This window comes from Geospiza fortis, unplaced genomic scaffold, assembly GCF_000277835.1.
Source record: "Geospiza fortis unplaced genomic scaffold, GeoFor_1.0 scaffold172, whole genome shotgun sequence".
Lineage (NCBI taxonomy): Eukaryota > Metazoa > Chordata > Aves > Passeriformes > Thraupidae > Geospiza > Geospiza fortis.
In genome coordinates, this window is record NW_005054309.1 from 2,706,415 (window position 1) to 2,731,929 (window position 25,515).

Here is a 25,515-nt window from a genome sequence, read left to right on the forward strand (position 1 = left end):
GAAATAAGATTGTGTTCGCTTTTGCTGTTCTTTAACTTCCATTCTTTGCTGATTCTGCTGAGATGATCAGCAGAGTCTGTGTGCAGTTCTCTCTTTGTTCACAAGCAAAGCTCGCAGTTTGCTGCTACCCTTGTTCCTTGAGTGACTCCTTCCAGTGTATCCAGCTCCAGTGTTTGGAAAGCAGGGAAGGGAGTGGGTGGGGGGTTTGGAAATGAGACAGAGAGGGTTAATTGATTCACTGCTCCAGCACTAGAGTGTGTGCTCCCTGGAGCTGGATCAGGATGTGCAGGTCCTGGAAATGACCCTTCACACTACAGCATTCTGTCTCTGTGCACCGTAGTGTGTCTGTCTGTCTGTCTGTCTGCTGCTCGCTCTCTGGGCTCTCTTGCTCACTTGCTTTCTGGATGGAAGCACAGTTAACCCTAAAAAGTTCTGCAGCCCTGCAAAAACTCCAGGTTTTTTCTTGCCTAACTTTATAAAAGTATTGTCTAGCACAGTTACTTTAAGTGTGTGCACTATTACTTTAAAACTTTCCTTCTGCAGCTGCTTTTTATTATCCTGAGTGTTCTCTTTTGTTACCTTCCAACTTCCAGTCAGATGGGTGTATAGCCTCAGCGTCATCTTATAGTTCTGCATTAAAATGGAAATAGAGTTCACTTCCAAGGACATTAGCTGCAAAATTGGGTAATAAGTCCTTGAGTAAAGGCCAGAAGAGACCGTGAGATCATGGTTTGAAACTCTGTATGACACCAGCTATTACATTCCATGAATTGCTAGTGCTTACCAGCCTTGAGCTGGAAATCAGGTCCTCAGTGAACTGTGCATCAATTCATATTTCTTTAAAAAAGAAAAAAAAATGTTTCTGGAATGCAGGTAATGTGGGGCCAAAGAGAGAGGACTGCTGTCAGAAATTAACAGAAATACTTAGTATATTCAGATCATACAATAGAATTTTCAGTAGCTTTTACTTGTTCCTTACTTTTCCTGTTTAAAGGAAACAGTCAATAAGATTTATTTACAACTGAGAGTTGATTTTTTTATTAATCAGTAAAATATACATTACAAAAATAAAGCCAGCTATTGTAATAGAGTTTCCTTATCTGGCCACCTCCCTATTATCACCACTGACAGTACTGAGAGAGCAGAGCACATGAAAACAAATAAAAAGTGGAAACTGAGACAGGGCAATACCTTACTTGTCTAATGGGCATTTGGATTCAGTTTTTCTTAAGCTCCACTATGTCTAATCAAGTTCTGGTTTAAATTTTAAAAATCTTGAAGGATATCCTGACATTAATCTAGCTGTACTTGAAGTTTTTACTGCAGATTGTTCTGATGAAAGCTAATGAATACATTTATATCTAATTGAAAAGGAAATTATTCTTAAAATACATATAAAACCAATTATCTTAGGAACTTGCGGAAGATGATACAAGTTTAGTGGTAGATTGGCTTGCAAGCATTTTTACCTCTCTGGTGCATTGTTTAATTTCAGAGAAATGAAAAACATACCTGCCCTTTATGATGTTTTCTGAACTTTACCAGGTTTGAATCAATTGAGAAACACATCCTGCTTTATATCCATTACAGACCTGCAGCAGGTTCTTCGCTGTATTTTCTGGCCAGGGTTTTTGTGCAGGCCACTGTCCTGCCCCTGTGTCCAGATGTGTTAATGATGGTTAACCTTAAATCTTGCTAGACCCCACTCCTGGTCCACTGTAAACTGAATATTTGAACCAAAAATAGATACTATTTTTATTTCCCACCCCTTGCTGTTACTTCTGTTTTCAAGCTGCCAGTGTGATTTTATAGAGCCATGTCCCCATCAGATATGAGCTGTCTCTGGTGAGTGCTGTTCAGTCAGTACATATAATTTAAGTTCACTTGCTGTGCTGTACATGAGACAGTTGCAGGAAATTCCTGGTTTGGGAATAGCTGGGATCATTTTTGTCCAGAGAGAGAGACTGAATGTTTAGTCTACACTGAATATATCAGTTTGTTGCATTTTTCTCTGCAAGTTTTCTGTTTTCTATATATTTCCCTTTCTGTTGCACATCCTCTCCTTCAGAAATGACCACAAACTGTGTAGTTAATTTCTGCATTTCTCCTTCGTTAACTCATTCATGGATGAAATGAAACTTCTGTTAAGCTTTTTTTATTTTTTTTAATTGCCACTGCACCACTAAAACAACTTGTGGAAATAGTTCTGTATAAAATGATTAATTCATGACCAATAGTTTAAAAAAGTTATAAATATTTAGAATCTTTTGAAATATGACTGAGGACACTTAATGAGGACTTTGGAAGATATATTTGACATTGTTCTTCAATTCTCTGATGTTTCATTTTTCAATGAGTTGTATAGTCCTTAAATATTTAGACTAAAATATAAGTGCTTGTTAATGATGCTTCAGATGCTTCCATTTTTAGTCTCAATCATGAGACCAGTGTGATGGTTTTTTTCAGTATTCTGTATCTTTACTTACTGATGCTACCATATATTTACATATATATAATTTCATGTTTAAAAATTGCTGAAATATAAAGAAAAATGGCAGTAATGCATTAACCTTGAAGAGTGCAGCTTACAGGATTGGAGATAAGCTACTCAAAGGATGGGGTTTTAACTGGTCTGTGATCTAAGACACTTGAAGTGGAATGTGCTCCAAGTTATGGCAGTCTGAGCTTTTAGTTTATCTTGTTGCATGCCTCCTGGGGAAAACAGATTACAGTGGATTGTTAAGAGCCAATGTAGCTCACTGTGATCCTCAACTTTCAGTAGCCCAATAGGGCTCTTGAAGGCAAAGCCTAATGAGAAATACAATATCTGCAGATGTTGCAATTGTAAAGACTTTCAGAAAAAAAACAGTTTAGGTCAACACCAGAAGGAATCTGACCACCTTCTGTGTCCGGTTGACCTGGGCGGGCTTTTCTTGTATTAGTCTGTGCTAACAATCAACATCCTGGTTTTCATACTGTTAATTTTTGCACTGAAGGCTTAAGAAAGGTTTTCTTTCATCTCTCTTTGGAAGTAATGAAGAATTCAAAATTATCTTTGGTTTCTCAGAAATTCTAGGCTACTTACAAGCTAAGTTTCAGCTTTTTATGGAGAGAATATGGCATTTATTTTTTTTTATATATGTCCTTATATATATGAAAGAAATAACAGCACCAGAAAGGAGTTCAGAATTGAGGCTAAGGCAGTTGGGCTGGAGTCAGGCAGCTCCTCTGTGTTTTCACTGGTTCTAGTTTCTGGGAAGATTCAAAATCCATAGTGTAGGGTGTTTGTTTCTTGCAGAGGTTTCAAGAGTGACCAGTTGGTGAGTAAAACTAATAAAATGCCAGCTGTTATGTTTTGCTGAGAATCTCTTATTGCTGTCTTGCTGCATCTTTATTTTTCTTTATGATTTTGTTTGACTTCTGAAACAAACCAAACTTGGAGGAAGTCCTTCATCTGCAGCCCATTTATCACAACAGCAAAACTGATCGTGATGTAGGGTGGAAACAAAACTGTAGCTGACCACACTGTTGAAGTCCCATGGAAGAAACTTCTTGAGATTTTTGGCTTCTTTATTCATTTAGTTTCCTGGTAACAGAACGAAGTTCAAGCTAGTTATGATGTTGGCTTTTTTTTTGTGTACCGGTCTGGGTTCACTGACGTCTGTGGTTTCATGGCTTATGTAGGAGCAGCTGAGCAATTTTCAGATAAAATGAAGGAAATAATTGGGCCATTTTTTTGTCATCATTTTGCTCTTGTAGTAAAGTGTAATTGCAAAAGCACACTGCTTGAGTAAAACCAGTGTTAGGAAAAAAGGAAGGAACCAGTGCATTAAAGATAATTTGGTTTTCAAAAATAGACGTTGCCTATCTTTCTAAGATACACAGTCCAGTTTCAAGACATGCCTTAGGCTTTAATGTAGGAATTTTAAGATGAAATTACTGGACTGTGTTATGGGAAGGTCATGCTAGAGGACTATGGTACATTGCTTCTGTCCTCAAAATATATTAAATCTACTCCAGGCTTAGAATTTTTACTGTGACTTTAAAGATGAGAGAAAAAATTTGTGTCTGGAGATAAAATGTCCGCCCACTGAATCTCCAAAGGTTATTCTGGTATTTCATGTGATGTTATTTTCTGTGTTTAACTTGCAGTAATGACAGATATCTGCATTAGGACTGAGTAGGAGTAGAGGGTTGCTAAGTGTGAGTTGTGACAAACCATTTCTCTTTTTTAGGAGTGTTATTAAGATTTCTCACACTCTTCATTATTTCTCTCCATCTCCCACCAGTATGTGCTCCCAGTGAAGGGCCAGGGGAAGGAGAACATGGTCATGTTTAAACATAGTCCCCAACTGGATTACCAGATGGAAGTAACACCCATGGGAGCACAGTTGCAGCCTAGGACTGCTTATGAGGGTTTTTTAACTTTTCTTTTGATCACTTGACAGAATTGTGTTGGGTTTTATAAATTTTATGGAGTGTGGGTTAGGGTTTATATGGGCTGACCTTTGTCAACAATGTGTAGGACTTTGTAATTACAAACATCTCAGCACTAAAGGAGTAAACAAATGTTACCGCTTAAGCATTGATGCCAACAATGCTGTTGTGCACTGAGGTCCTGTTCCTCCAATACACACTTTTACAAGTCTCTTTCCCACTTTTTGATCTGCCTTCTAGATCTCTCTTAAGTGAGAAGACATTTTTTGAAGATTAAGGTTTTGAGAAAACTGAGGAACATGGTGGGACCCATTAAGTTGCTGCAACTCCCAAAGTGGATTTATGGAAGGCCTCCCATCAAAATGTTTGACTGTTTTATGGATAGATTTGAGATAAAAGTATTTCAAATAATCGGCACAAATAAATTAAGTCTGGCCAAGAATTCAAAAAACAATTAGTGTACATTAATCCTGATTTTATAATAAAAACTGTGTTAGAACTTCTGAGCCTGCAGACGCAAATATGTGTCCAAGTTAGTGACTCCATAAAATCCAGTTTTCTGAACTGGATTTAATGATTAATGCCTCAGAGTGCATAATCACATCTTTGCCAGAAAGTGTTTTTCTCTACTTTGGCTCACAATCTGCCTGTTTAACATTATCTGAAGTAAGGCAAACACAAAGGTGTTAAGGGTCTTTGTGCAAGAGCTGAAGTTTTCTGTGCAGCTGAATGCTTGGCCTCATTTATTATAGGATATGTGTCTCCTGGTCTCCACATCAGCTCATTTTTTAACAAAACATTGTCTAAGCTGTTATTTGAGCAAGAGACTGATAGGTATTTTTAAATGTGCCTTTTAGTTTGTTGTCTTCACTCATAGGGCATGACAGAATTGTTCTGTTGCCCAGCTTTTCTCCCTTTCTTAACATTTGTCATCATGGCTTCATCTTAGAGGCAGCAGTTTCCCGCAGCTTGGTGTTTTCTTCTCTCTTGTGGATTGTTTTTTTTTGCTGCTGTTGAAGGCCAGGGGGGTTGTAAGGTGATGTTGGTAGGTGGGATTCTTTCCCCATGTGGATGCTTTGGGAAGATTCAGATGGAAGTGGTGGGTGCGGGGAAGATGTGGGTGCTTGCTGCCATTACTGCTGAGGCATGTCCTTATCAGTAGCCACTGGAGCCTGTGTGGTGGTGCTGCCTGTCTGTGGTCAGCTGGAGTAGCAGAGAGGAGTGCAAAGAGGAGTTCAGGACCAGTTGTCAGAGGAGACCATGGGAAAGTGTTGAAATGGGAATAGCTAGAGTAGAAATTAATTGATTACGTGTATAGAGTATAACTGAAGTATGAGTGTGTCATTATATGAACACGTTTTCTGTCCCCCATCACGATGAAAGAAGAGAATGAACTAGATTATTGCTCAAAGTCTTTTTGAAAAACCATATTCTATGGTTTTTCTCTCTCTTGAGTTCTTGAGTGCCTTGACAGGTACTGCTGCCACCCTCCACCCTCCATCTTTCAGTGTAGCAAATGTAAGAAAGCAAGCTAAAACTAATGTGCTCTTGCCTTCTTCCTAGGTACACTTTAGTCTGAAATCAGTTTACAGCAGAAGTAAATGGCTTGCAAGACTGCTTATAGGATTGTGAATGTGACAATTAAAATGCTAGTCTGGGCTGCAAGACACAGTGAGATAGCATGAAGAGCCAGATGATGTTCACCCTATAAACAGATATAATGAAATCACTTAGAATTTATAGTTTAACATCTTTCTTCTTCATGAGCTTTTACCTTCCAACTGCATTCCCGCATTCCTCTTCTGTTCATCATGCCATGAGACTCAGTATGCTGAAATTGGCAGTATTTGATATTATGGAGTGGTTTGTGTGGCATTAAAATTAAACCAGGGATAAATATGACCATGAAGACAGGTAGGAAATCAATATATTAACACCCATGAGTTCTGCACTATTTCGGAAATACTCAATATTTACAAAGCTGTGTGCACGAGCAACAGATGCTTCTGGCTGTGGGAAATTAAGGCTCTCTTTCATCTTCCAGCACTGGGCTGGAAGTTTTGTTGCTGTAGTGACCAGCAGGACACTGGTTCCCAGCTGGTGAGGCATAGAGCATATATACTCATTTCAGATCTCTTAAAAGGCAGCAACAGTCCCAGGATGACACTGTAAGGAGGCAGCAGTAGACATTGCTCATAAACTGATTGGAAGTGTGTGTTGTATCAGCATTTCCTCCCGTGCTGTGATTTACAGCAGTAGGTGGGAGTGAGGAGGAGCTGGCAGAAGCCATGATTGCAAAAGGGAGTTTGGGACCCACCAACCTTGAAGGCTGATTGAATGCTGGAGGTGGGAAATATAGTACTGTGTCTCTCATGGAGGGTAAACCTCTGCTAATGGAAAGCCTGTCAAAAAGGCATCATTTCTGGAGATGAAGACTTCAGCCTCAATAGATGCATCATTCTGCTGGGTGATCTTTTAAAGGTGGAAAATAAGCACTAAGGAAGGCTTCAGTAGTGGGAACTGTGTGTGATTATCTGCAGTGATGGGGAAGTTTATGAATGTGTTTTTTAATCTCTTCTCTTCGCCCATTTGTTCCTCCCCTCTGGTTAAGTTTTGAGAAATGAAAAAACATAGTGTGGAAGAACAATTTGAAATTTTCAGGTATGAACAGAGTGAAGTAACCATATTTTAAAGCACAATACCATATTTTGAAGAACACTCATAATAAACAATATTCTGTTTTTGCCTTTCTCTAGGACTCCGGAGCAGTGTCCGAGCGTGGTTTCTTTGCTGTCAGAGAGCTACAATCCCCACGTGCGGTATGGGGCTGCCATGGCTTTGGGGATCTGCTGTGCAGGCACTGGAAACAAGGTGAGGGCCACAAAGAAGCATCTGTGGCCAAGACTGTTCCTGCTCCCTCCTGTGACATACACATTGTGTGCAGACATCACACATGCAGATGGATTTCTCACACATGTACACTACCAGCCAGCTGGAGTACAGCACTACTTTAAATTCTTTAACTTTTCTGGGCAGAGTTTCTTTTCCTGCTTGTACAGAATAGGTAAATTAGATTTTTTTTTTTTATACATTACTGCCACATTCTTGGAATTTTGTCTTCAAAACTTTTCTTAGAGTTTTCTTACTGTCAAGTTTCCACTGAACTTTAAATGAATGTTCAGTACTCCAAAATAAATATTCCTTTGCCCTTGCAGTGCCAGTGAAGAGCAGGTGTTTTGCTTAACTTCTAGCTCTTTTCATCTTTCCTGTGATACATGATTCATAGAAGATCCATGTAGTAAAGCCAAGTGCAATGAAATTTAATTAAATATATTGTAGTTTCAGGAGTGTAATTAACAACCAGTACATTTTATGTATTCTCACTTTACAAGTATCAGTGAGGGTTAATTCTCATGGATGGTAACAGACCATTTATAGTAGGATTCCTGCTTCTGCTGAGGGAAGTGAGCACTCCTTGGAACAAGCAGCCTGTAAACTTGGGAATAACCTCCCTCTGCTTCTCCCACATATTATATATGTGTATAATAATCTGTAGTGGTACAGAAATGCAATTTCAGAACAAGTGCACAGACAAAGTAACATGTCATGCTTCTGAGTCTTTGATAAATCTCTTGCTTATCTGTCTCATCTCTTCCTGTATTAAACATTTGGTCTGTGGCTCTTGCGTGAGCGCTCCCGAGTGTCGCTGGTGCTGCCAAAAGCACAGAATGCTGACGTGCACTGCCTGCCATCTTTAGTAGCTCAAGCATGCAGATTTGAAAGCAGATCTCAGAGTCCTATTTTTATCCAGGTCGCTTTATTCTCAAGTGGAAGGTGGAATCAAGGAGTTAGTTATTTTTAACCTGCTGCATCTGACAAGTTAATTTAAGTGGAAATGCTTTTAGTCGCAAGAATGAGTCTTGTTTTATTTCCAGATACATTGTATGATGACCTAAACCATCTGATTACACAGAAACATGTCTTCCAGAGTTTCTATTAGTAGGTTTTGAAGGCCCAAATAGATTCAGTTTTGGAGATCAGAAAGTTCAGCTTTTTGTCATAGTGGGTGTTTCATCCATGGTACTGAATGCTTGCCAAAGAGTGAATGAGTCACCTTCAGGTGAAGAAGTACAGCCTCCAACATAGCTCAGATGGCAAAAGCAGTCTTAATGAAGGCATGATGTTATTTTAGAAGTGGTTCTTTGAAATAATGTTCTGTATAAAATTAACTTGTTTTTAAAAGCCTTACCTAATGGAAGTAACACCAAGAGTGGTCTGAACTGGGAATCTCTTGCACTCTGCACTCAGCTACGTTTGCTCATCCTCAGTTTAAGTATGGACAGAAGGACACTCTGAACAAGAGATTACTTAAAAGATGCTAAATGCTACAGGTCCTAACAATAAAGTGTAAGGCCAAGAATTAGGAATTTAATGAGATGTATGCATCTATTGCTTATACCTGTTGTTTAGCTGTTGCCCTGTTTCTGCAGGTAGATCTTGTTCCATCCATCGATCACTTGTTTTTAGTGTTTCTTTTCTTTTTCTTCACAATTTTTAGATTAAAATCTACAGTAATACAGATTTCTGCTTCATTTGCCAAGAACAGGCAAAACATTTTTTAAAGTATATCTGATAGCATCAATCTGATAACCTTCCATTGGAGAATTGAATCCTGGCATTCTAAAAATAGTAGTATTAACTCTATGACTGTGTATTTCTTCATTTCTTTTAGGAAGCAATCAATTTGCTTGAGCCAATGACAAATGATCCTGTGAACTACGTGCGTCAAGGAGCTCTGATTGCATCTGCCCTTATCATGATCCAGCAGACTGAGATCACCTGCCCAAAGGTAGCATGTCACACCTCACGTGCCTCACATACCTCATGTGCCTCACGTGCCTCTTAGGCGGGAAATTGTCTTGGATGCCAAATCTTTAGTGCCTGGCACTGCATGTAAGCACTGGCAAGAGGCTGAACATGTCTGGTAAAGAGCCAGAGCTGAATGTTCAGTGGGAAGCTCCTGCTTGGATCAGAATATGTGCTCTGAATGATGGGAACATGCCTGATGGATGGCAGCATTCTAATCCTGAGCACTACAAGAATAAATGCTCTTCCTTAAAGCTCTCAAAGCATCTTGTAATGATAGGAAAGTGACTGTAAAGACATTGGTTTTGATGATAGTAAGCTTAGTTTTGGATGTCATCACCATGCAGAGAGATTCTGTTACAGCAATGTTTCCTTTATAGTTAATTTTTCAGACATAACAACATCAGAACTTTCAGAACTGGCTTAGTGAGTTTATAACAAATACTCCATATTTTAATGGAGTTTTCTGTTCATAAGGTGAAAAGGGTTGCATATGCTGTGTTTAGCTTTTAAAAGTAGGTTCCCTGTGAGTGTGTGACAGGTGATGATATGCAAACATTTATACAGACTAAAAGTCCACATTGGAGAAGCTCTGAGGTTCCACATTTCACCTGCTTTAGTGAGTGCTGAGGCAGAGCAGTAGCTGGTACTTTGCTACTCATCTGCTGCATATTGGTTACTTTTATTGATGTCATTTTAGAAATTGAACTATGATAAAAACAGACACCTTTTTACTGCATTTGGATGAGAAGAAGGAAAAAAACCTCTGTCCAGTGGCAGATTTTACTTGGGAAAGTCAGAGAAGGAGATCTACAAATGCAGGTGTTTGGGTATTTCTAAGTCACGGAACATGAAAATTTGCTGGCAGACAGTTTGTTCCTTCAAATTATTTTTTTTTTTAAAGAAAGAAAAATGTTAGTTTTCACTGAGCAGAATCTGGGAATGTTGTTTATATTATCAGAATTGTAGTTCAAGTGAATAAGCCAAGAACAGTTGTTCACTTGAGTAAGCCAGTTCAGAGAACAGTAGATTTCTGTTAGATCCCCCTGTCCTCCAAGATACAAAGTTTCTGTAATGTGAAGTTGAATTATCTCTCTGTGGAAAGAAATTAATTGTTGTTTTTATTGTTTGTTCCTTGGTCAGGTGACTGGAATGCCAGGCCTCAATGTAGGAGATCAGGTTTAATCATTCTGTGTTGCTCTAGTACTAGACAAATTATACAGGTCTCTTGTGCCTCAGTTTCCCAGCAGAAAGAATTAATGATTTATATGTGAAAGGACATTATGAGGATTGATTCATTTTAGTTTGCAAAGCACCCTAATCCTTTTGGGATGGGAATTACAGTCTGCTCTGAATCAGTCAGCCTTCCTAAAACATGAATCACTTTCTGAGTCTGCCTGTTGGAGTTTCTGGCTTTTTGAGATGATAGGTGAAAGACTCTGTTTGTCCTAAAGAAAAATGTGGGTAGGAAAATAGCTAGTGAAAACATGGATTATTTGAGGTGTGTAATAAGGCAGATCTCTTTTCCCAAAGAGGCCTGAAAACCTTGACTTCCAAGTCATATGTGATACTTCTGCTTGATAAAAGAGTGGTTAAAATAGTTGGCCAGCAAATACAGGATGAGATGTATAGTTTGAGAGTCAGTGGCTTGTTTAAAAATGGGGCCAGAAACTGAAACACTTTAATGCCAAATTGTTGCCTGATATAGATACAGAAGGCAATTAATTGTCTAGTCATAGAAGCACTACAGATATTAAAAAACAAACGGAAACAAAATTCCAGATTAAAAATTAATAAAAAATACCTGAAATATTCTGCCAGTTCAGGAACTAAACACAGAATACACAAATTTTGCTTTTTATAAATACCCCAAAAGTTGGTTATAACCATTATTGTTTCTTGCTCAGAAGTAAATATTTTGAGGGATATGCTTCCAATTAAGTTATTTATTATCCATGGGAAACTTTTTGGAGATCTCTGCCAATCTGAAAAAAATTACTTAACTCTGATGTGAAGTCGTGGAGTTCTTCAGAAAAGGAGCCATTTTTAGATTGCCAGGACATATTTTGATCTGATTAGATTCCTGAGTGACATGCTGGACATGGTGTGCCAAAGGATCTGACTTGATGGGTGTGGGATTTTGCATTGCTGAATAAGCACCTAGGAAGAGCAGTGTGGTGATTTTTGTATCCCACAAGCTGTACAGTCTTGATGGGGCTACAGAGAAGCAAAAGTTTATATATCATCATCTCACTGCTTCTAAATACCTGGTGATGCTTTGCATGTGAGAGATGGTGATTTTAAAAAAGACTATGTCATAGAGCCTGGCCAGCTTCCTGTCATTGCTGCTCAGTTTGTCTCTTCTGGGATTTGATATTTTTTTTTAGTTAACTTATTATTTGTGAGCTTAGGGTTAGAAATACTTTCAGTTCTCTGCTGATCATTTGGGGAAGATGCTAGCAAATAATCTTCCTTAAATAGTTCAGGATGTTTTTGGGAATAAAATGTTGTCAGAGTTTGAGAGCTGAGCATTGCAACACCAAAATGCCAGGAATAAACAGAGATTTAAGATTCAAAGTATTTTGGTTTAAAAAAAGCCATTTTTATTGTGGGAAAAGGGTAGATGTATGCCTTTGAATTAACTTCATTGTGATCTTCCCTTTGTGTTTGTCCTCCTCTTTGTTGTGCTCAGTCTTTGTTTAAATGAATAATTCAAAAAAATTTAAATTTAAATAGTTTAAATAAAGGATTGTGAAATAAAGAATTGTAATTACATTAACTCCTTGAACTTGCAAGTTGCTTAAGGGCCAAAAAGGCGTAGCAGGTGTTAAGTAAAGGTGGTTTGGTCTCTTTGGAATTGAGACAATTCCTCCATGTGCAGCCAACATGATTTTTCCTGACCTCTGTTGGTAGATTTGAGAACCATATTAGTACCAGATATAAAATATTAAGAAGTTTATTTTATGAAATGGAATCCAAAGTTACAGATGTGGTGAAGTCATCATAAGAGAAATCAATGACAACTTCAGGCTATGTTTGTGACCTGCAGGGCAATGAAGTCAGCAGTTTTGGAGACAAACTAAGTGTTGAACTACTTGAAAAAGTAAATTCAATTCCTGGTTTTGTGTTAGGATAGTCATCTTGGCAAAATGAGAAAATAATAAGCAAGGTCAAGGCTTTTCCTCCATCCTCCTTCAGTCATAATGGCCTTTTTCTTCATCTTCCTTCAATCATATTGGCCTGTTGTCTTTAAGATGTGAAGAAACCAGGACCAGATTGCTGTTGGGATTTTTCCCCCCTTTTAGATGAAATGCTAGGTCTTGCTAGGGTGCAAGAATGATTTTGCAATATTCTGGTAGCACCTTTACTTTATGAGAGCCCTCTGCTGTGAGATGCTTCTGCATGCTCCTTCAAGAGGGCAAGTGTATGCAGAATAACTTCATCTTTTGAAGAAGATAGATGCAACATGCAAACCGTTTAAAACCTATTTTATTAGATTTTATTAATGCTCTTGTCCTTAAGAGCTTGCATTTGCCAGAAGCATTGTGCAAATCACCTGCCAATATTTCCTGTAATTAACTGTTTATAAAATCTTGTTCTTGACAATCTCCTGGGCTTCATGTGCATGAATATTGACTGGTGGAGGGAGAAGTGATAAATAGCCTGATAAGTGGCAGCCCTTGGTGGTAGGAAATGGTGCTGTAACGTTCTCATATCTCAAAGTCTCTGTTGTTTCCTCGCTGTTTCCAAGGTTCTGTGTTTGGCTTCATTTGAACTCACTGCCATGTCATTTTGGCCAGCACTAGTTATCCGAATGGGGTGTGTGTTTTGTTAGAAGGATGAAATGAGTCATTGTCTATATTTTAGTGTTCCTCCTGGAAGCTGCCCAAATAAATTTCTAGGTAGCATTTCCAAATGCTGTAGAATTTTTGAAGTGCTTGAAGATTTCAAGGGAGAAACAAAGCTTGTGGGTTTCATAGCATATTAAATATACTTACACAGTAGTTTGGGTTGTGCTTGTTGCTGTAGTTTGAAGGAAAAATAATAGCAGATAAAAGGGCTTTACTGGACAAACTCTGGCAGGTTTTGCTTCAACAGCTTAAGAAATGGCTGGCTGTTGACATCTTGCTCCATTTTGTAGGAGGTGAGTGCCCCAGCTCCTTCTCCCAAGAGAGAAGCATTGCCTCCCTGTGAGGTAAATACCTTCCTGAACTGCTGCAGCCAGAGCTGCCAAAGCCGGCTTTCCCCTGCAGCAAGGAATGTTTTCAGCTGGGAGCTGATCCAGTCAAAATTCCCATTCCTGTAAAGCATTTGCTTTGTAGGAACAGCCTGAACAAGCATGTGGGCCTATTATGCATTTTAGTGTTGAGACCTTCGGTCTCAATCCTTGGGCTGGGTTGGCCTGGCCCCTAAGTCTGAGCAGGATAGTCTCTCACCCTTTCGTAGAACAATTTTGCTTCCATTGACTTTAAACTCTGGAAAGGGCACACTTACTTAGAGCATTTTCCAGGCCTGGCAGTGATCCATAGCTCACAATGCACAGGTACACAGAACTGATATGAACACAGAATGCTCTTGGGATGGAATTACATATTTTGTACTTTTATAAGAGATGGCATAAGGACTGTTCCCTACTGCAGCTGTTCAGTGCTTGTTCACTGAATGCCTGCTCTCAGCTGATCTGCTGTAACCTGTCCCTGTCACCTGGAGAGGTGGCAGTTGACGTGCTCAGGTAGAGCAGCCAGGTTTCTGTCCTTGGTCCCTTGTCAGTGTCTCAGACACCTCTCTGCCCTGCACAGGGTCCTGCTGCCAAAGCTGGCAGGTTCCTGGTGGGCTTGTTGCCTCGGTGTTCTGTTCATGTGCTCTGTTAATGCACACATGAGTAGGAGCTGAGGAAGGTGTATTAGGGAAGGGTGCTCACAGGGTCATCACCATGACCAGGGAGGTGGATGATTTCCCTTTCTAGCTCTCCCTCACCTTCCCAAGTGAGCTGTTCCTGCCCTCTATTCCAAGACTGCTGTCAGTTCAGACACCAGTGTGAACATCAGCAGTTCTGCTGAATGCCTTCTCACTCCACCCAGGGTTTAGTTCTCTGAAGATTTGATTACAGGGTAAATTCTGGATTACAGTCCACCAAATGAGCTTTGTAACATATGTCTGTTTTCATAAATATTCCAAACCCAGAGGCTGAGCCCAGAGTCAAATGATGTTCTCTAAACAGAGGCACTGGAATTCTGCTGCTCAGCTCAACAAGTAGTTTCACTTGTTACTTCTGTTTCCCGGTGTGTTTGTTCCAAACAATACCTCAAGGCTTAGGTTCACCTGTCTGCATGTGGCTGCCTTTGAGGCCCTGTTCCAGGCTGCAAATGCAAACTAAGGTGTTTTTTCACTGTACAAAGAGGTCAGATGTAAGAAGCAAACCATTTACACTGAACACGTAAACCTCAGTGTAAGCTTTTCTAGTAAAAATCGTGAGAGCTTGAAAAAGCATAAATGGAGTGAAGCAAGAGCAGAGTTTGGTCTGAATACCCAGAATAAACCCTGCATTGTGTGTGCAGTATCTCCCTGCCACACATCTGTCTGTGTGGCTGCCCTGATAATTTATGTTGCTCCTTTTTCTTAGTTTTAATAATTGCAAAATAACTAAAAACATTTTAACGCAAAAAGGAATTGGTGAGTAGAGAACTAGTATTAGCACACAAATTAGAAGTTTGGACTTCAGTGGAAAAATGGAAACTGCTGCTGTTTTCCCCTGACAGTTCTAATAAACGGATGCTGCTCTTCCAGAGAATTGTTGTCTTGTTCAGCTTTGCTGCTGTTGCTCTGGTGCTCCATGCTAATGAGACTGTCCACTGGTGTGAAACAGCCATTTTAATGCAGTCCTATTGAGCAGGACAGGACTTGCTTGTATGAATGTTAATGTCTTCTGGTATCACAAAGTGGCTCAGTGAGGTTAGATGTCATCAGTGCTGAGTGAATTGAGGTGACAAGTAGTATCACTGGGTTACTGGCTGAAGGAGTGAAGGCAGGGAAGATGTCACCTAGAGAGTGTCTGTTCATTTAGGACACCTGTGTTTTAAGTGGGGTGATGAGTTACCCTGCATTGAAAACTCTTTTGCAGAAAGCGTTGTCTTACTCTGAACTGTGCAGGGCTGCCAAGCAATGCTGCAGCTCTTGGGTATAATGCTTATGGTTGGAGAGGTGGTCTCTGTCTTTTGTTTCCACCCCAGATATTGGACATAATATCTCAAAGGTCTGGTCTCAGCTTCTTACTGCCACTGATCAAAAATTCACACGTGAAATGCACTGCTAGCATTGCCTTAGCTGCAGGATTGCCTTGTGGCTCAGATGTGCTTTTACAGGGGAATCTGATCTTGTGCCTTGCTGAGAAACCCCTGCAGTGTGATTCATCCCCTCAGACAGCTCTTCATTCTGTTTCAATGTTTATTTTTTTACATTGATGAATCCCAGTTTAACAAAATGTTATTCTCAAGCACAGTTCTCATGTCACCGAGTCAGTTGTATGAATGGAGGTTTTTTCACAGGTGTGAAAGCTTTCTGCAAAGGTTTGCAAAATGGAATTTGGAAATGCACATCCATCCTGAATATTTTAAAATCAGTATATGGATATCTTCAAGTGGGGAAAATCTCTCTAATTAATTATTAATGGGGTGATTTGTAGTACCAGTGACTAAAGTTGTTGAAAATGCAAATGTCATTGTAGGGTGCAGAAATTGAAGGTGCTTCTACTAAAGATGGACAATTTGACTCATGCAGTCAGTTTTATAATCTCTCTCTCTTTCTTTTTTTTCCCCTTTTTATTATTTTTAACCAGGTCAGCCAGTTCAGGCAGCTCTATTCCAAAGTGATCAATGATAAGCATGATGATGTTATGGCAAAGTTTGGAGCAATCCTGGCACAAGGCATTTTGGATGCAGGTAATTTCTTAAACATTAAAGGCTGCTAAAATTTCTTAAACTTGTTTGGTTGCAATCACTGTAACAGCAAATTCCATTTGGGAGATGTGCAGGTTTTATGCCTGTCATGTCATAGTAGCAAGAAATCTCAGTTTTCATGGAATTTTAGCTAACTAAAGAATAAGCCCTGTTTTGTAGTTTCAGCTTGTATCAGCATGTTTCTGCTAGGAGAGACTCAGCACAGTCATTTGGGCTGAATTTATGTCAAGAAGTCTGGACAAATAGAATATTTCTTCTCTGAGTCTGTTTTCTCACCCCAGATGTTGATTTATTATAGCATGGTGGGCTGCTTCTTTATTTTTCTGAATCATCACCTGCTCCAGAAATTCAGAAATCATGTGGTATCCAGTGCTCATATTTTTTTTCTGTTAAAACTTTACATAACCAGTTTTTTAAATCATATATAAGTTATTATATATATGTCTTTAATAACTAGTTTTTGCTACTTTCAAGGTTTCACAAAGGAAGAAGCACAGTTAACTGCATCAGTGTTTTTTCAGAAGACCCAGTTAGTTTCACAGGGTACTGCTATCTTTTTCTAGCAAAGAAAACATAATTTCATGAATGTTAATGACTCAGTGTTGAGTCAGGAAGAGGATTCTCTAAGGCCATCAGCATTTCACAAGGGCTGAGTTGCAGGGCCTATTAAGGACAGTTTCTGTAAGCAAAGAGGACAGACAATGTTTTGAATTTTTCCTTCTGCTGAGGTAGCATTTGTACAATGCTGTGTCTGTCAGTGGCACTTCTTTTGCAAGTTTCCAAACACAATTTCTCCCATCTGGTCTCTTGTGCTGAGGCCTTCTCTTGCCATACACCTCTTTATCCCCTGTAATAGGCAGAAACAAGCTGGTTTTTCCTGTGCTCTTGAGATCAAGATTAGTCCTGAAGTCCACAAGCAAAGGAGCCTCAGAATTTGTCTCTGTGCTGTGGCTCAGGCACAGCAGCCTGCAGTGGGTGCAGTGTCAGTGTGAAATCTCTGCATCTCCAAGCTGTGCCATGGGGCAGAAGAACATGGTGCTGCCTGCCCCTGTCTGCATGAAATCAGGTTTAAAAAGCTTCCCTGCTGGCCATGGCAGGCTGCTCTGTCACAGAGGGCCAGGCCTGCTCAGTGACAGGCACCACCTTCCTGCCTCCTGGTGCCCCTCCTGGAGCTCAGGCTGAGCAATGTTCTTGGCATGAGACTCAGAATAATTTTGGTTGTTCCCATACTCACACTCAGTTCCTGGGAAGTCAGGGACTAGCTGGCTCTGGGATTTTTCTCTCAGCAATACAGACCTGTTTTGAATTCTGACCCTTAAGATTAAATCATAAAAACACAACTAAAATCTTATTTGCCTCCTGTGTCACCCATGTATTGTATGATTTGGAAACCAGAAATGTCCTGTTATAATAAACTTGATTGGAATTTGTGCAAACTTTAACCTCTTTTTCTTCCTGAGAGACTCAGGGAAGGCTGTGAACTCCTTTTCTTAACCTATTGCCACTTTCATTAGAGCCTCCTAAAAGAACAAATTCCTTTTATCCCTCCTATACAACTGGAAGTACTTACCTGAAACAATGAGTTATAGAATTTAATTATTACCAATAAGAAAATGTTCTTTGTGTTATCTGCCACAGCTGGGGCAATTGAATTTAGTTTTGTGTCTTTTTTTTTTGGTGGGGTGAGGAGAAAAGCCCAATTTTCTTCCAATGACAGGGTTTGATTAGAAGTGCAAGATTTCCAATGTATGCCTGGGAAATGAGCTGGAGGTGGGATTTTTGCTCTGACAATGAGGCAGCCATTTAGGCTGATAATTTAATGGAAGGAGTGGGGTACCTTGGAAGCACTGAAGTGGAAATGAAGATTTTTGGTCTTTGCCATTGCTGGCGCATTGATAAGCCCCAGCAGCAACATTTTTCTTTAATAAAATAAGAAAACAGTAGACACTAAATTTAACTTAGTGCTTGGGGTTTTTCCCTAAACTCCCCTTGCCCCAGTGGCAGTGTGAATTTTGGGAGATGGACCTTATAGTACAAGAATGCCTGAAATTTTTTCTTTAGTGTTTTTTGAATTTTTTTTCCAGGCATCATGTTACAGCTTTTATTCATCCAGCTAAAGATCTGGAATGTGTTCCCTTCCAGGCAGTCAGGGCTGCTATTTAATCATGAAGATAAACCACAATTGTGCAGTATTATGTCTCCCCACCTTTCCTGCTCCCTGCAAAATCCTGGGAGTGAGGGTGGACTGTTTGTGGGTATAAAACTGCAGAAAAAAAGTAGCATGACAGCATCTTTTGAACATTAAATCTGTTGCTCATTCAGTAAATTCCAGAGATTGTATAATTCTAGGCTTTATCTGAATTATAGGTTAAAATTCTGAAAATTAAAGTGCACAAGTTTGATAGTTAAGCTGCTTGTGCAACATTCACTGAGCTGCTTGATTCAGAAAATGTGCTGATAACCAGGGCCTGGTCGTTACACAGTGATGCAGTAAAATAAAATTTAAAGTGAAGATGGAGGAGAAGACCAGAAATTTGAGTGTGCTCTGCTTGGCATGTTTAGGGATAGCACCTCAGGCAGTCCCCCCACAGTGCTGTGGCAATTTCAGATGAAAGGGCAAGAGATTGCTATCAGAGAAAATACTAAACAGCAGAGCAGACCTAGCAGTAGAAAAAGAAAGGACCATATCTTAGTCTTTCTTCAAAGATGTAGCAGGAAGGAGTTTTCCTGTCAAATAGCAGGAGATCTATTGCTACACAAAAGGAAGACGAAGGAGATAGAATGTAAGCAGAGCATCCTGCAGGAGGGCATTAAAATGTCCCACCTGGCACTGCCTCTGCTGGGACTAACCCTGACAGATGCCCAAGATGACAGTACTGCTTCAGTCAGGGCTTTCATTAGTTTTGGCAGCAGAAGAGAATTCTGTTTGTCTTTAAAACTCAGACAGCTCCATTGCTGTCTGGCCCTGCCTGAGGTGGCTGTTTGTGCAAGCCTGGGAAAAGCTACTCCAGTTTGGGATTTTCAGCTATAAAGTGGCCTGAGGAGTGGGTGTTTGTGTTTTAACAAAGTTAACCTCCCTGCACCGGCTCTTGTCAGCGGTAATGGACTTGCCTGGTGCCCTCTTCAACTCTAATGCACTGTGTTTATCAGCAGACAGAAGATCAGATTAACACTTTCTCACTCTGTCTGCAAGTCTAGTCTTTCAAATTTTTTCTAGCTGGATGTTTCTGCACTACATCAACATGTGGAGTTGTTTGGGTCTCTGCTTTGCAAGTACAAATCTAAGACTTGGTTGTCTGGCAGAGATGTAATTTTTCTGCAAAGGCTGCAGGAGCTTGTCTCTGTGCAGCTTAGATTGATAATGTCTAGAAACAACTTCTGAAGTTGCTGCTGTTTACATTTTTTTTTTCTACTGAGATGGTGTAAGATAAAAACCTAGGGATATTTCTTCTGAATAACTGATTGTTCAGGGAGGCAGTCACAGAAAGAAAAGTTTCTGTGTGCTCAGCTGTATATGTACTGTATTCCTCTTGAGCCTTGTCTTGGGGATCGTTTATATGCCATGTTTTAAAACTGTTTATGGCACAAGTTTGTCTTTTCCTTTCCCTCTCACTGCTTGTACTTTTGTCTAACCTGTATCCTGGCAAAATGAGCATGGAAGAAGGGCTGTATTCCCTGATTGTTTGGGTACTTTGGAGCAGTGTGGTTGCTGTGCTGTACATCTGTTTTACTGAGTAAGCTGACCTCACAATAAAGGAGGGAAGTGTGTTCCAGAGGAGGAAACTGGCAGCACTGTGGCCTGTGCAGGCCTTTGACAGAAACTGTTTGACATTCATTGTTCAGGTGTCTTTGTGGAGTACCCAGGAATCAATAATTCACTGACTTTTATGATTCCTTACAGGGGGCCATAATGTCACCATTTCACTGCAGTCGAGGACAGGACATACACACATGCCTTCTGTGGTGGGGGTTTTGGTCTTCACCCAGTTCTGGTTCTGGTTCCCTCTGTCACACTTTCTGTCACTGGCGTTCACCCCAACCTGTGTCATTGGCCTTAACAAGGATCTTAAGGTACGTAACAAGAAGAGAGAAGAGACTGAAAAGTTGCTTGGAATATTCGAGTGGTCTACAAGGTGTGGTCATGGATTTGTTGGTTTTCTTTGCATGTTTCCGACTTGTTTGTGCCAGAAAAGGCACAAACTAACTGGAAGAAATCTGAAAAATGGGCTTAAATTGTAGAGCTGGTAGTGGGAATGGGAACAAGAAAAATGTAGAGAGCAGACACTGACCTCTTTACTTCAAAGTAGCTTAAAAAGAAAGGAACTCTAAATAGAGTATTTTGGCAGAGGCCACCCCATTATCACTCTTGAAGGTCAGGGTTATTTTTTTAAAAAACGTGTTGCCCCCCTGGCCTCCCAGATAAATTATGTGATGTTCTCCCCTAAGAAAGTTAGCAGTGGGAAAAGAGGATTTGTTTGGATTCCTTGGGGACTAAACATTAAACTGAGCAGCCATGGGTACTGCACTTTTCTTGTGCATCTATTCTTCCAGCTATCAGGTGTGGCACAGCCCCTGTAAGCTGTGTACCATGCTGGGCCTCCTGTGCTGAAGAACCAAGCAAGGAATTTCCACAAAAAAGCTTCTGGATGTGACAGCATGGGGATGTTTAAGAACTTGGATTGGCTATCAAAAGATGCTTTCTACCATTGCTTAAGTAGCCAAGAATAAGAGAATGTGTGTCACTGGTAACTCACCCCCAAATGTACAGTCCTTTGGCAGGAAGGGAGTGTCAGTGCTTGGTTTGCCCTCGCGTGCATTGACAGAGCAGATCTTCACTTAGATCTTAAACCAATTTTGTGTTAATACACACAAACACAGCAACAACATCAAAACCACAAAAGCTTTGAAGCAATGAAAACAAAGCATGGTGTGAATAGGATAGGGTGTATGGAGAGGGCTAGGAGAGCTTGCCAGAGTCAAATTATAGAATAATTAAATAACATTGTTCTAGTTGAACCACTGCCACTGATAACAGTTTCTCAGCTTCCGGAGAGGGAGAAGGGGAAGCTTGTATTCTTTAGAGGATCTGTGTTTGTCTCTGCTGGAAGGAAAATGAAGCTAAAGCAATTATTCTGCTGTGGATTTTTTCCGTGCTTTTCTAGTTTCTAACATTGTTTTAAACTCTTTGTCTTAGATGCCAAAAGTCCAGTACAAGTCCAACTGTAAGCCGTCCACATTTGCCTACCCCCCACCTCTTGAGGTACCAAAGGAAAAGGAGAAAGAAAAGGTATTTGAGCTGGCTTTCTGTGTAAAGACTAACCTCTTCTCCCTCCTAGCACAAACATTGACTTTGGTGGTACTACTAGGGAATCTAAAGACCAAAGGAAAAATTGGCAGATGCTATAGTCTCCAAAAGAGAATTCTAGGTGAATTTTCCTGCTGTGCCTGGGACTGTTGATGATGGTGGCATACAAGTGCTTTGCTACTGAATTGCTGCAACCTCCCTTGTCTGAAGTGGTCAAGCAGAAGTATTGAATAAAAAAACTGCTTTCCATGTCCTACTGACTTGTATGTGCATCATCCAGCACAGCAGGGTCCTTTTCTGTGGCTTGAGCTCCAAATGCTGCTCCAGTGCAACCATTGAAAATATTAGTTGAGACACTTCTCAAATAGTCCCATATGGATGGAGCAGTGGGCCCATGTGCTAGAATAATACCTGTCAGCTCCATGGATTGCAAATAGGTGAGTGTGGTACTGAGAATATCTCGGTATTGAAAAGGAGAAGATGACACCTGTGGGGTCACAAGTGGGACAATAGTGGAAGCAATTTGTCTCCTGGCACAGGATGGTAAAAGCTGTTGAGCAGAGCATGACAGCAGGCACAGCAGCCCTTAGGGAGCAATTGTGGAGCAATGGAGACCCCAGGCATGTCATCCTGATGAATGACATGGTGTGAAAACTGTAAAACAACTTACCAGACAGATTTCCAGGCCACCAAGGAATCCAGAAATTAACTCTGATGAAAGGCAAAGCTCACTGCTTATAGCTGTTTTCTTGCCTTTGAATAGGATGTGAATTGGACAAATCTTTTCTCTTTAAACTTCCCTGGCCAAAAGTTAAAATGTGCCAAGAGCCCACATTTATTCTCACCAGCAATGTGACAAATGCTGTTGCTCCCTGACCCTCTCAGAAAGTTTCTGCCATTTGTTCCCAAAAGACTCCAGCCTGGTGGGCTGAAACTCAGTGTACTGTGTTGGGTCACACTGAATGCCTCATCTGTTGCCATATCCAGGTTTCCACTGCTGTGCTGTCCATCACTGCAAAAGCCAAGAAGAAGGAGAAGGAAAAGGAGAAAGAGAAGAAGGAAGAGGAAAAGATGGAAGTGGTGGGTGCACACATTGAAACTTTAATGTCTTCTTCCCCCTCCCACCCTTATAAATGTGGAAGGTGTGTCATGGAAGTTGACACACACTTATCTCTGTCCTCTTGCAGCCTGTGTTATGAGCAAAGCTCTGACACACATCCCTGCAGACACTGGTTAGCACCTTTAGTCTGTGTGTGCACTGTTAAAAGCAAGAGGTGCTATTAATTGTGAATCTGTTATTTCTGACAAATAAATCTTCCTCAGTGTTGTTAAGTAACTGACTTCCTGAATGGCAAAAGCTTGTTTTGACAGGTTTATGTGCCTTTACCTGCATAAACCTTATGAGTATTATTACATGACCTGCTGGTTTTAGGCCCAGAGGAATCTTCTCTCTTATCCAAGTAATTTTGTTACTAATGCAGAAAAAGCTTAGTAATTTCATGTCCTTGGGACCTCTGACCTTTTAAAAGGAGTGTTGTAGCAGTTGCTTGATTGTGTCTAATTCACTGTGAGAGCACTGAAGAGTTTAAACATTCTGGTTTTGCACATACTTAACCTCCGATTCTGAAACATTCACTTTTTGGCAGCAGTCTCTTACGTGCTTTACCCATCTATCAAAATGGCAAACATTTATCCACACCCAGCTCAGAACCAGCTGAGGTTTGAGCACAGGTTCCATATGCTGCTCAGTAGTTATGGTGATTGCTTTGGTTCTCTGATGATTTCTTTCAGCTCATAGATGTGACACTGGAAGTTGTCATCCTCATCTGTGAATAATGTCTCAACCTGGAGCAAACTGAGTAATGGAGAAATGAATTTTTGGTGGTTGCTGTAATTTGGAAAACATATGGCAGCTAAAATTCTTGTAGTACTGACAAAAGACCCTTTCAATTGTGCCCTACTCATAAAGGGAAATATTCCAAGAACAACTGTAAGCTGAAAGTGCATTGTGGACCCATAGAATTCTTTAGGTTTGAAAGACCTCTAAAGTCCAACTTGACCCCAGAAATGCCAAGGTCACCACCAAACCATGTCCCCAAGAGTCTTAGCTACCCATCTTTTAAATACTACCAAAGATGGTGACTCCACCACTCCCTTGGGCATCCTCTTCAAATGCTTGACAACCTTTTTGAAGAAGAAATTCTTATTAATATCCAACCTAAACCTCCCCTGGCACAACCTGAGGTCATTTCTTCTTGTCCTGTGTCTCGTTACCAGGGGGAATGACCCCCACTTATCTCCACCCCCTGTCAGGGAGTTGTTGACAGTGGTAAGGTCCCCATTGAGCCTTCTCTTCTCCAGGCTGAGCCCCTCCAGCTCTTTCAGATGCTCCTCACAGATCTGGTGCCTCAGTTCTGTTGCTCTTTTCTGGACACACTCCAGCACCTCAATGTCTATCTTGTAGGGAGGGACCCAAAACTTGACACAGGGTGCAAGGTGTCCAGTCACCTCACCAGTCCCAAGCACAGGGGACAGTCCCTGCCCTGGTCCTGCTGTGCACACTGCTGCTGACACAACGCACAATGCCATTGACCTTCTTGGCCACATGCTGCCTCATGTTCAGTCACTGTCAACCAGAACCCCCAGGTGCTTTCCCTTTTGGCCTCTTTAATTTAAATTTTAGTCTAACAAATCCCACACATGTGGCATAAGATCAAACTTCTGTATATAAAATAACCTTCCCAGACCTACATAGGTGTGACCACATTGTAGGCACTGAATGTCATGCAGCTGGCCCAGAAAATTCATTATCTCATGCATGCAAGGTATAATCTCTGGGTTTTGGTTTTGTTCTCCTTTGTCAAGTTTCCTTGTCACCAAACATTGCCTTTTCTTTGAATTATTCTTACAGTTCTATGTAGTAAGCAAAATGTGCAGAATAGATGCATATGTCTTCTAAAATTGCTGCAATCTACATTTAAATGCAGGTGTTGAGTGGAAGCAGTATATTAGAAGGGGTTCATATGTTGTGTCTGTGTGTGGCCAGATTTTTGAAAAGTTTATTTGGCTGAATTGAGCAGAAAAGCAAGGATAGTAAACAGGGAGCTTGCTGCCACCTGCTGTGTTTGAGTGTTTTGCCATTGTCCTAATGTTTTAGAGGTATCATTGCTTTCACGTTTCCCTCTTATGCTTGTTATATGACTAGTAATCCATAGCTTCCAAGGGATCTGCAGAGCAATGAGCAGCTGCTGTGCCAGAGAAAGTCCTGTCTGCTGTTACAGGACATGCCATGCATTCAGTGGTGTTCCCAATAGTTTCCTGTTAGTTGTTCCCATCTCTTCTGCCTTTTTTTTTTTTTTTTTTTTTTTTTTTTTTTTTTTTTTTTTTTTTTTTTGTTGTTGTTGTTGTTTGCTACTCAAATGTTTCTGAGAAAGAGGGAAAAAATGACCCATCTTTTGAAGTATGTAAAGGATAGTGGTTTTTTTCCTTCTGCTTTTTGCCTCTAGCTGCTGAGTCATTGATAAGGGAGGGATTCACTGTAATTCCCTATCGAGTTGCTGAGGTTGAGTCATTTTAGGTGAACTGCTGTCACTGCCAGTACTGTGAAATGTCAGTGACAGCTTTATAGCTGCAAAAATACAAGGGCAGCTTTTGGCAATTTTCATATGCTCAGTAATGATATTAAAGAATCTTCAGTTGTGACAAAAAGTGGTGAGTTTACAGAAAATGTAGGAGAAAGGGAAAGCAGAGGTTAAACCATTCCACTGCTACCTCTCACTGAATTTGCTTTCATCTGCAGCTGAGAGTGAGGCATTGCCTTGTCAAGAGCACTTAGATCCACGCTGGCATTTTCTGTGCCAGCTGATAGACAAATATTAGCATGTTCCTCAGCAAAAGAATGGTTTCTCACCACACTGTGCAATTGCTGCCTGACTGCACATGGCCCTGCTG

The 25,515-nt window shown here is 40.4% G+C and overlaps 1 protein-coding gene across 1 annotated transcript in view; it reads left to right on the forward strand.

Annotated features, from left to right (window-relative positions):
* Window positions 1–25,515, forward strand: part of PSMD1 (proteasome 26S subunit, non-ATPase 1) — a 66,989-nt gene that overhangs the window by 38,266 nt on the left and 3,208 nt on the right. The window contains exons 17-22 of the mRNA XM_014312273.2: window positions 7,194–7,308; window positions 9,170–9,286; window positions 16,139–16,241; window positions 20,161–20,330; window positions 21,454–21,546; window positions 22,552–22,644. Of these exons, the coding sequence (XP_014167748.1) occupies window positions 7,194–7,308; window positions 9,170–9,286; window positions 16,139–16,241; window positions 20,161–20,330; window positions 21,454–21,546; window positions 22,552–22,644 (691 nt within the window). The remainder of the gene's footprint in view (window positions 1–7,193; window positions 7,309–9,169; window positions 9,287–16,138; window positions 16,242–20,160; window positions 20,331–21,453; window positions 21,547–22,551; window positions 22,645–25,515) is intronic.